Source organism: Ostrea edulis, chromosome 4 (genome assembly GCF_947568905.1).
Source record: "Ostrea edulis chromosome 4, xbOstEdul1.1, whole genome shotgun sequence".
Lineage (NCBI taxonomy): Eukaryota > Metazoa > Mollusca > Bivalvia > Ostreida > Ostreidae > Ostrea > Ostrea edulis.
The window spans coordinates 80,798,888-80,811,081 of record NC_079167.1 but is presented as its reverse complement, the minus strand read 5'-3'; the positions used below and the strand labels follow the sequence as shown (position 1 = coordinate 80,811,081).

Here is a 12,194-nt window from a genome sequence, read left to right as displayed (position 1 = left end):
GACGCTGTTACTTACAATCACTTTATTTCGGTATATTACTGGACGCTGTTACTTACAATCACTTTATTTCGGTATATTACTGGACGCTGTTAGATACAATCACTTTATTTCGGTATACATGTAATTACTGGACACTGTTAGATACAATCACTTTATTTCGGTATATTACTGGACGCTGTTAGATACAATCACTTTATTTCGGTATATTACTGGACGCTGTTAGTTACAATCACTTTATTTCGGTATATTACTGGACGCTGTTAGATACAATCACTTTATTTCGGTATACATGTAATTAATGGACGCTGTTAGATACAATCACTTTATTTCGGTATATTACTGGACGCTGTTAGATACAATCACTTTATTTCGGTATACATGTAATTACTGGACGCTGTTAGATACAATCACTTTATTTCGGTATATTACTGGACGCTGTTAGATACAATTACTTTATTTCGGTATATTACTGGACGCTGTTAGATACAATCACTTTATTTCGGTATATTACTGGACGCTGTTACTTACAATCACTTTATTTCGGTATATTACTGGACGCTGTTAGATACAATCACTTTATTTCGGTATATTACTGGACGCTGTTAGATACAATCACTTTATTTCGGTATATTACTGGACGCTGTTAGATACAATCACTTTATTTCGGTATATTACTGGACGCTGTTACTTACAATCACTTTATTTCGGTATACATGTAATTACTGGACGCTGTTAGTTACAATCACTTTATTTCGGTATATTACTGGACGCTGTTAGATACAATCACTTTATTTCGGTATATTACTGGACGCTGTTAGATACAATCACTTTATTTCGGTATATTACTGGACATTGTTACTTACAATCACTTTATTTCGGTATATTACTGGACGCTGTTAGATACAATCACTTTATTTCGGTATATTACTGGACGCTGTTAGATACAATTACTTTATTTCGGTATATTACTGGACGCTGTTAGATACAATCACTTTATTTCGGTATATTACTGGACGCTGTTAGTTACAATCACTTTATTTCGGTATATTACTGGACACTGTTACTTACAATCACTTTATTTCGGTATATTACTGGACACTGTTACTTACAATCACTTTATTTCGGTATATTACTGGACACTGTTAGATACAATCACTTTATTTCGGTATATTACTGGACGCTGTTAGATACAATCACTTTATTTCGGTATATTACTGGACGCTGTTAGATACAATCACTTTATTTCGGTATATTACTGGACGCTGTTAGATACAATCACTTTATTTCGGTATATTACTGGACGTTGTTACTTACAATCACTTTATTTCGGTATACATGTAATTACTGGACGCTGTTAGATACAATCACTTTATTTCGGTATACATGTAATTACTGGACGCTGTTACTTACAATCACTTTATTTCGGTATATTACTGGACGTTGTTACTTACAATCACTTTATTTCGGTATATTACTGGACGCTGTTACTTACAATCACTTTATTTCGGTATATTACTGGACGCTGTTAGATACAATCACTTTATTTCGGTATATTACTGGACGCTGTTAGTTACAATCACTTTATTTCGGTATATTACTGGACGCTGTTACTTACAATCACTTTATTTCGGTATATTACTGGACGCTGTTAGATACAATCACTTTATTTCGGTATATTACTGGACGCTGTTACTTACAATCACTTTATTTCGGTATATTACTGGACGCTGTTAGATACAATCACTTTATTTCGGTATATTACTGGACGCTGTTAGATACAATCACTTTATTTCGGTATACATGTAATTACTGGACGCTGTTAGATACAATCACTTTATTTCGGTATATTACTGGACGCTGTTAGATACAATCACTTTATTTCGGTATATTACTGGACGCTGTTAGATACAATCACTTTATTTCGGTATATTACTGGACGCTGTTAATTACAATCACTTTATTTCGGTATACATGTAATTACTGGACGCTGTTAGATACAATCACTTTATTTCGGTATATTACTGGACGCTGTTACTTACAATCACTTTATTTCGGTATATTACTGGACACTGTTACTTACAATCACTTTATTTCGGTATATTACTGGACGCTGTTACTTACAATCACTTTATTTCGGTATATTACTGGACGCTGTTAGTTACAATCACTTTATTTCGGTATATTACTGGACGCTGTTACTTACAATCACTTTATTTCGGTATATTACTGGACGCTGTTAATTACAATCACTTTATTTCGGTATACATGTAATTACTGGACGCTGTTACTTACAATCACTTTATTTCGGTATATTACTGGACGCTGTTAGATACAATTACTTTATTTCGGTATACATGTAATTACTGGACGCTGTTAGTTACAATCACTTTATTTCGGTATACATGTAATTACTGGACGCTGTTAGATACAATCACTTTATTTCGGTATATTACTGGACGCTGTTAGATACAATCACTTTATTTCGGTATATTACTGGACGCTGTTAGATACAATCACTTTATTTCGGTATATTACTGGACGCTGTTACTTACAATCACTTTATTTCGGTATATTACTGGACGCTGTTAGATACAATCACTTTATTTCGGTATACATGTAATTAATGGACGCTGTTAGATACAATCACTTTATTTCGGTATATTACTGGACGCTGTTAGATACAATCACTTTATTTCGGTATATTACTGGACGCTGTTAGATACAATCACTTTATTTCGGTATATTACTGGACACTGTTAGATACAATCACTTTATTTCGGTATATTACTGGACGCTGTTACTTACAATCACTTTATTTCGGTATATTACTGGACACTGTTACTTACAATCACTTTATTTCGGTATATTACTGGACATTGTTAGTTACAATCACTTTATTTCGGTATATTACTGGACGCTGTTAGATACAATCACTTTATTTCGGTATATTACTGGACGCTGTTAGATACAATCACTTTATTTCGGTATATTACTGGACGCTGTTACTTACAATCACTTTATTTCGGTATATTACTGGACACTGTTACTTACAATCACTTTATTTCGGTATATTACTGGACGCTGTTAGATACAATCACTTTATTTCGGTATATTACTGGACGCTGTTACTTACAATCACTTTATTTCGGTATATTACTGGACGCTGTTACTTACAATCACTTTATTTCGGTATATTACTGGACGCTGTTACTTACAATCACTTTATTTCGGTATATTACTGGACGCTGTTAGATACAATCACTTTATTTCGGTATACATGTAATTAATGGACGCTGTTAATTACAATCACTGTATAAATAAGTACACAGCGTCAGAGCTCCCCTTCCACCAACTTTACGTACAACTCTAGTGTTTTAAACCTTTGTAGGAAAAGTGGAATATAAATATGTTAAGTTTGGGGAAATATTCAATAATAATAATAATACCATATTTATATAGCACCCTTTTCATACACCATGTACGCTCAAAGGTGCTTTACAATGCAGATATACCTTACAAGGGAATGTTATACACACAATAAAAAAACAAACTAGGTCTATGTTTAAATCTATGGCTATTTCAACATGAATAAAAATAACTTTCCATTTACGAGTTGATGTTTAAGGAATTGTTCATGCATTTACTGGTATCACGCATAACATTAGCATATCTATCATATCTTGTTTGGAATCTCCACTAGTGAATTAGAAATGAAACTAATAATTCTTTTCTTGACCTTGTGCGTTTATCAACGGTACCGTGTAATGCGACTAGGCTCCATTTCAATATCAAGTAAAAAGCTTGATACCTCTTCATCAAAATCGCCCCCGTTGAGCTCCATATGAAGCAGTTCAATTTCATGTCTCCAAGATAAAAACATCGCCAAGTGCTCCGTCATGTTTTTACGTAAAGCAGACAATTATCTGTCTAGTCAATGTTCTACGTCATCAAGTTGACTATTCTACCAGATCATCACTATTTGTATTGTTTCTTTAAATTAAATTTATTTTATTCATATCTTTGGTTGTGTTTATTTTTGGTAACAATGAAAAAAAAAAAATTAAACGAATACATTTCGTCTCCAGTGCATGTGTGGAAATTCCCGTTCTAAAAATAGTGTCACGTCAGCACTCTAAAAGAATGGCTGAGCAACTCATTTACCAGTGTTTAACATAGTTCTTTCTGGTTCTACGAAGGCTTTCGAACAATATAGTGGTTCATGGACCACAATGCTCACTTCAGTGGTCTAGCTATACATACATGCAGTTGTTATGATCATTATTTGAGACACTAATGAATTTAGTTTAAAACATTAAACCACCTGGTCTCAGGGGTTACATTGTAATGGTGCTTTGAAGTTCACATTATATATTCACTACATATAGAAGCGTGGACTAGAATGTTCTTTCACACGTGAGAAGATGGTGGTCTTCAGGAGAAGTCTTATCCTATAAACTCCACCTTCTGCCTAATCCTATCCCAGCTAGAGATGTCATTACTGGTGATGTCGATATAGTTGAAAATGAGGACCTCAAATCACTTATTCTAAAAGGTCCAAAATACAGAGATCCTCGGTATTTTAATTGGCGACAGAACTTCTCTATTATGAATTCTGTCGAGGATTATGCCAGACGATATGAAAAAGAACTTGATACATTGTCACAATGGATTAAAAGTATAAGAGGAATATCAAAATTACGCATTAAACATATTAAAACAAACGTACGTACATCTATCCTTCTGTGTTTAGTAGCCCCGAAGTGATAAAAGAATTAAATAGGTTACATAAGGAACATGTTTTGGTTTCAGATGACAAAGCTTGTAACAAGATTTTCTTTTGTAAGGCTCATTATTACAACTGCATTTTAAACGAATTTGGCATTAATTCCACTTTTGGTAATCGTACTAATACACTAACTGTCCTTTCAAAAGACGAAATTCTTCAGAACCATGTTTCAGTTTTAGACACATTTAATATCCCAGTCAATGGGTCGGATGAATATGCGTTACTGTACCTATACTGGATTCCCAAGCGTCATAAAAACCCTTACAAAAAGATACATTACTGGATCCAGTAAGTGCTCTACCAAGCCCTTATCTTTGCTCCTCACGAAAATATTAACAGCTGCGATGGAGAAACTTCAAACTTACTGTGCGACTACATATGCCAGAAGTGGTGTAAATCAAATATGCATTCAAAAAAATTCTAAAGAAATTTTAGTAAACTTGAAATCGCAAAACTTTCCTCAAATCAACAACATCAAAACGTATTACTTTTCACACTTTAAAAGACCATTCCTCGCGATAAATTAAAGACTAGAATGTTTTACACCATGGACAGTTGCTTCTTCAACAAAAATGGAAAACGCAAAGCACAGTCATCCAAAAAAAAAATTACTTTGTTAAACGCCACTCTGATTCCACGCACAAGTACTCTGAAGTTGAAATTAAAAAAAATATGCTGGAGTTCCTCATTGACAATATCGTCGTAGTCTTTGGTTACCAGCAGGTCTTCCTACAGTCTGTTGGAATTCCCATGGGCACGAATTGTGTCCTTTGTTAGCTGACCTGTTTATATATTCCTATGAAGCAGGATTTATTGAAGAAGAAAGAATCTCTTGCTGTGGCCTTCAATTTGATATTTAGATATATATCGACGACGTATTATCTATTAACAAATCCCGTGGGGATCCGGTTTAGAATAGGTCCTCAGTACCCCCTTGCTTGTCGTAAGAGGTGATTAAATGGGGCTAAAGAGGTGACTAAATGGGGCGCAAAAACCGAGGCCCCGTGTCACAGCAGGTGTGGCACGATAAAGATATCCCCTGCTCAAAAGCCGCAAGCGCCAAACCTAGGCCTAAATGTTGCTACACTGTACGTGGGGTTATTGGATTTTAATAAATAGTGATTCTTAATGATTTTACTATCCTATTTTACAATTTTCAGTACCACAAATTAGATGTACCTGCTCAAGGTCGTAGCAGTAAGACTTCTTTAACATGCTAAAGCTTGACGCGACACGGGACCTCCGTTTTAAGGTCATATCCGAAAAAACCCGTGATTCTCACTTCTACATGTAAATGCCAAGCGTTTTGCGCAGGAGCAATCACCACCTGTTAACGTCTTGGATGACGTGGCCATTGCACGAGCGGGACTCGAACTCACGACCCCCCGGTTACGGGCTGAACGCTCTACCACTGAGCTACCGCGACCGGTGATACAAATCAGAAGTAGACACAAAGTGTGGTGCATCTTAGACGATGCATAAACACTAATCACAAATCATCATTAGGCACCAAGAGTGTACTCGATGACTGGACAGTGTGAAGTAGACACCAAGAGTAATATTTTGTAGATGATGGCTGAACACTAATAGCAAACTAGATGTAAACATCAAGACTAATGAATTGTAATTAATGGACATTCTTTTAAGGAATGGTTTATAGTTATGAATTCAGAAAATGCTCTCAATGCTTCCATGTCAAAATTTATTTTCCTACACCAAATATGCTAGCATTGCACAGAGAGGTTAAGATAACGAACAGTGATCAATCTCATAACTCCTTCATGTAAGGTGAAGATAACGAACAGTGATCAATCTCATAACATGTATAAGCAATACAAAATAGATGTTGCCTAGGAGGAGTAAGCACATCCTTTTGACTGGCCACATCCGCCGTGAGTCGTGTATTTTGACAAGGTAAACGGAGTAATCCGTAGGCAAAGTCAGTGTACCAAGAACGGCCTACTAATATATATTTGTTGTCTTCCTTGTTAACTTTACATTACTATCTAGAAATAAAAATGTTAAACTTTTTCAAGCCGTATACTCACTATTTGAAACAATTACTCGTGGTTCATAAGACATTAAATACACTGTACAACATGGATGATGAAATTAAAGATGTATGGTATGCCAATTAGGCATATTTTCTTCTTTATGTACAAGTATTTACAAAACCACATGTTTATTTTCGTAAATAAAAGTTCAAAAATGAAATTGATATCTTGAAGCAAGGAAGCAAATATAAATCTGTCTGTCCTCTATTAAGATTGTAAATACCACTTGCTTGCTATCAATTTCCTTGCGGGGTGGTAGTTGTTTCTATTTGAACTTTTTCGGACTTAACCGGAACTTCCACCATAAAGATTTTACCTGTTGTGCTCGAGCACATTAAAATGACATTTTTGTTTACAAAGGTATGAGTGATGTAAAATTTGGACACCCCGTCACCTTCAATAAAATCGAAAATAGAATTCAGGAAATTACATCGTCACTTCCTGGTTATGAAATACACGTTTTAGAAATGGTGTTGAAATGGATTAATGACGAGTTTTTAACACCAACCATCAAAACGATGTAAAATATAGAATATGGCAACGGACCGAGCGGAAGTCATTCAGGTAGGGTAGAATTCATGCTATGCATCTTTTTTAAAACTGTCATCTTAGAAAGTATCACATGCGCTGATCAGATGTAAACGCATTATTCTGATACACTCTACATATTACTCTCAGGGTTGTTCGTCGGAAACCATAGACAAGCTCCTTCAGGAACTCAGCGACTTCAAAAGTAATGCATGCGTACTTCAAGAACTCAAAACTCAAATGACCGAAATGAAAGGTCAAATGAACAACATCCAAAGCTACATAGTAGGATCACACACAGTACCTCATATCCGGACTTCATTGTCATCCGGGGACTTCAGCAGTGGATCAATCATGTCCATATGCTCTGACAGTAAGATGATCTGTTTCTGTGAAAACATGAAGAGACTGTTGCACGCGAGCATTATGCTGATCTGTTAAAAATTGGGTTCTGATTTCATTTATCCGCACATATAGAATTCTACCAAATAGTTCGTGCTTATTGGACCTTGTAACAAATAAATCTATCTCATTTTCGCTAACCAGGGTTTACGATTTTATGACCTACTTCACTTCTAGAAAAGTTAGTGAAGATGAGTCTCTATATACTTTGCAAAGTTCACGACATAGCTAAGAAAAGAGTCAATATATAAAGAAACAGAAACCTGTGTATTCTACCAGAAAGTATCCCGTGGGGATCCGGGTTAAAATAGGTCCTCAGTACCCCTTGCTTGCCGCTAGAAGCGACTAAATGGGGCGGTCCTTCGGATGAAACCGCAAAAACCGAGTCCCCGTGCAACAGCAGGTGTGGTACGATAAAGATCCCTCCCTGCTCAAAGGCCATAAACGCCGAGCATAGGCCTAAATTTTGCAGCCCTTCACCGGTAATGGTGACGTCTCCTTATGAGTGAAATATTCTCGAGAGGGGCGTTAAACAATATTCAATCATTTAATCAATCAATCTACCAGAAAGTGACAAGGTGCTTAACCAAAATTTAGAAATGTCAAAAACGATTACTTGATAGAAGACTGAAACGCACATTTCGGACTTGGAACATTCGAACCTGTGCCGTAGGATTACCACTAGACCTGAAGAAGGAATGTCATTTAAATATACAGTTCGATAGTTAAAAGTACAAAGAAGTACTAATTTGAATCTCTCAAATTTACATTACGAACATTTTAGAGAATGAAATCAATTTTAAGTGAGATTAGATTTTATTTTGTTTTAGGAAATCAATTTTTCATAGTCATTGAGAAGCCCTTCGTTTTAATTGGTGGTCACCTTGATTTTTTTCATGTGTTCTAATAGACTTAATTAAGGTAGTACTCTACATCGTCATAATGGCTGACTTCCTTTAAAAACATGGATGACAAAATCGATATCAGCAATATTTGACTTTTCCTTTTCCATTTAAATACCTATCCGAGTAGCTCAGTAGGTTAGAATACCGACTGCTGAACTGTAGGTCGCAGGTTCGAGTCCAGCAGACGTTTTAAATTTTTTTCAGATTACCTTCTACTAAAACTGTATTTTTTGACAAAATAAAGTAAATTTGAAAATTTTCAAATTCAAAATATTTTTGTACATATCCTACACTTTTCATCTACATCAAATTTCTCTGGTGTAGCATACCTCCTTTTAACTTCTGTGATAGAAATTGGCATGTGATAACTTCTCGCGTGGAGTTTTATTTCTGTTTAGTTCATGGAATAAACACAATCACGAATTCCTGTTTTCCAGGATGGATGTGTGAATCTCTCTCTCTTTCTCTCTCTCTCTCTATATATATACATGTATATATATAATATCTAATCAAAATAAAATAGCAGGAAAATATGCAGTTCCGAAATATAATTTAGTTGGAACTGCATATTTTCCTGCTTTTTCATCATAATTAATTTTACACTACATCTCTCTCTCTCTCTCTCTCTCTCTCTCTCTCTCTCTCTCTATATATATATATATATATATATAAACCCACAAGTAAAATGAAGTAAATGATGAGTGATATTCCTGTTATTTTATTTTATTAGTCCTGGCCACATCTGACATTGATATCCATAAAGACGTACTTAGAGGAGAACATAAACAACTTATGGACATTGATCTATGCAGCACAAATATTTTGGACAATTTAGTGCAGAATAAAGTTTTACAATCCAGCGAAGCGGAGGCAATTCGGAATACAAGGTCTAGTGTGGGGGTGGAGGACACCAGAGTAAGTCAGACACGTGCTTTTCTGTTCCGGTTACAGAGTCGTGATAAGCAATGCTTCCAACATTTCATTAACTCTCTTGATGAGGAATATCCACAACTTGCAAAACGATTACAAGATGCTTTTGATTCAAAGCTGCAAGAAGAACATATTATTGAAGGCGATGATATGAAATGTGTAGTATGTAGAATACGAAACAATGTAAGGGTGTGTGAAATAATTGACACGTTCTACCAGAAAAAATTGATAGATGTAATAGTAGCGGAAAGCATTCTGGGGTGCGATAATGGTGCAACACAGTGGACCAAGTTTTGTCAACAATTGAGCGCAAATCCTGCTACTTTTCCCAGTATGATGGAAGCCTTGGAAGAACACCACAGTAGTTTCGTAAAAGAAATGGCTAAAGTCCAGCGAATTACGTTTACGTGTTTCTGCAGACACGTGAAAGAAAAATTTAGACGAAAACTACTCGGTGTGAAAAATTATTATGACTCACCAATGGAATCTAATTCATCTGAAGAACTTGGATCTTCCTCGTTTCGCGAGCGAAAAAAGCACTGCCAGGAGTCAGATTACCTCACGGTACACTATGACGTGGTGGATGATAAGCAACAGACTAGGCAGCAGACGGAATCTCAAGATACCAGTAGTGTTAAAGACAACACCTGTTCAAATCCAGGGAGACACCTGAGAAGTATTAGCAGAGGTGACGTCAAAAGGACAGCATTTAAAGAAAAAACATATGACAATATTAAGTCGATTACTTAATGGTTTGTTGTCATTCTAGGGCATCGCCTTTGCTGTGTGCTGAGTTACGGAATGTAAGAGAGTCATTATTTACAGCACTGGCTCTTATTAACCGTCTTCAGAAGAAAATAATGATGCTGTATATAAATGAATGAAGTACAAATAATTGTCCACTTCTATTGATTTTATAAAATCTCTGGTCAACGATAAGTCAATATACTTATAGGAAAATGGCAAATATGTTCTAAACTTCAGAGCTCGCTGATATTGACGGACTTGTAATAAAACAAAAACCAGATGCTGTCATAAGGCAGTACTACCCACACGTGTTCCTCTTTTGATAATGCTGTCATAAGGCACGCACGTGTTCCTCTTTTGATAATGCTGTCATAAGGCACGCACGTGTTCCTCTTTTGATAATGCTGTCATAAGGCACGCACGTGTTCCTCTTTTAATAATGCTGTCATAAGGCAGTACTACCCACACGCATGTGTTCCTCTTTTGATAATGCTGTCATAAGGCACGCACGTGTTCCTCTTTTGATAATGCTGTCATAAGGCACGCACGTGTTCCTCTTTTGATAATGCTGTCATAAGGCACGCACGTGTTCCTCTTTTAATAATGCTGTCATAAGGCAGTACTACCCACACGCACGTGTGTCCTCTTTTAATAATGCTGTCATAAGGCAGTACTACCCACACGCACGTGTGTCCTCTTTTAATAATGCTGTCATAAGGCAGTACTACCCACACGCACGTGTTCCTCGTTTGATATACTCTCCGTTGTACTTGTGTAACTAGCAAAGAAGCCACAATAGTTACCACATAACATATCGTAGACCATATAAAATACATGTATATTATTACTGCATAAAAATATGTATTGAGTACCTGTTCTCTACTTCAGCATTCTATTGGGCAACTGCCTTAGCTAGCATCATTCCAAAACCTATTTCATAATTGTTGAGAAACAACTGAGGTCCCAACCTCTAAACCATCTTTATTCCTGTAGCACATATCAAGATGCACTGAATATTTTGATAGGCAAGTGCCTTGAGGCCATCCCAACCCATAGAATTTTAACTCACCTGAGCTAAAAGCGCAGGTGATCTTTACTTATTACCTTTTAGTCCGTCCGTCTGCCTATCCATAAACTTTTCACATTTTTTATCTTCTTCTCCACAACCACTGGGCAATTTTCAATCAATTTTGGTACAAATCATCCTTGCATAAAGGGGATTCCAAAAAGGCAAAAATAGGGTGGGGTCATTTAAAAATCTTCTCAAGAACTACTGGGCCAGAAAAGTGTAAATTTACATAAACGTTTTTTATTGATTAGATGATCTATTTGGCAAGTAACACTGTTTTCTCATTTTGGTGATCCATTTTGACATTACTTTCCCTTCAAAGAGCATGTTGGCAGTTGTGCCCATGGACAAATTATTAAACATTTTGAGATTTGTTGTGAATTGCAGATTCACTATCACGATGAAATTTTCATGGGCACCACTGCCATGAGGGTGAAAATGTCGAAAAAATAGCCTCCCTCCCGAGTCCCCGAAAATTATTGTTGTAACGTACATGCATGTCCCAAATTTAACATCAGTAGTATCGTATCGCCCGTAGCGCATTTAACATCAGTAGTATCGTATCGCCCGTAGCGCATTTAACATCAGTAGTATCGTATCGCCCGTAGCGCATTTAACATCAGTAGTATCGTATCGCCCGTAGCGCATTTAACCTCAGTAGTATCGTATCGCCCGTAGCGCAATAAGTAGCGTGGAACTTAATGACATTTGTTAGTTTCCATTATCAAATTAAAGATTAGTACAAAAACATAATCAAGATATGAAACGAGAAA

General features: G+C 36.1%; 1 protein-coding gene across 1 annotated transcript; it reads left to right on the top strand.

The window, feature by feature from the left end:
- The first annotated feature begins 7,069 nt into the window (after positions 1 to 7,069).
- LOC125670130 (uncharacterized) lies at positions 7,070 to 10,497 on the top strand. Its single transcript, XM_048905114.2, has 3 exons — positions 7,070 to 7,404; positions 7,519 to 7,741; positions 9,406 to 10,497. Exons 1-3 carry the CDS (start codon positions 7,375 to 7,377, stop codon positions 10,353 to 10,355), a joined length of 1,203 nt encoding a protein of 400 aa, XP_048761071.2. The 5' UTR covers positions 7,070 to 7,374; the 3' UTR covers positions 10,356 to 10,497.
- The last annotated feature ends 1,697 nt before the right edge of the window (positions 10,498 to 12,194 follow it).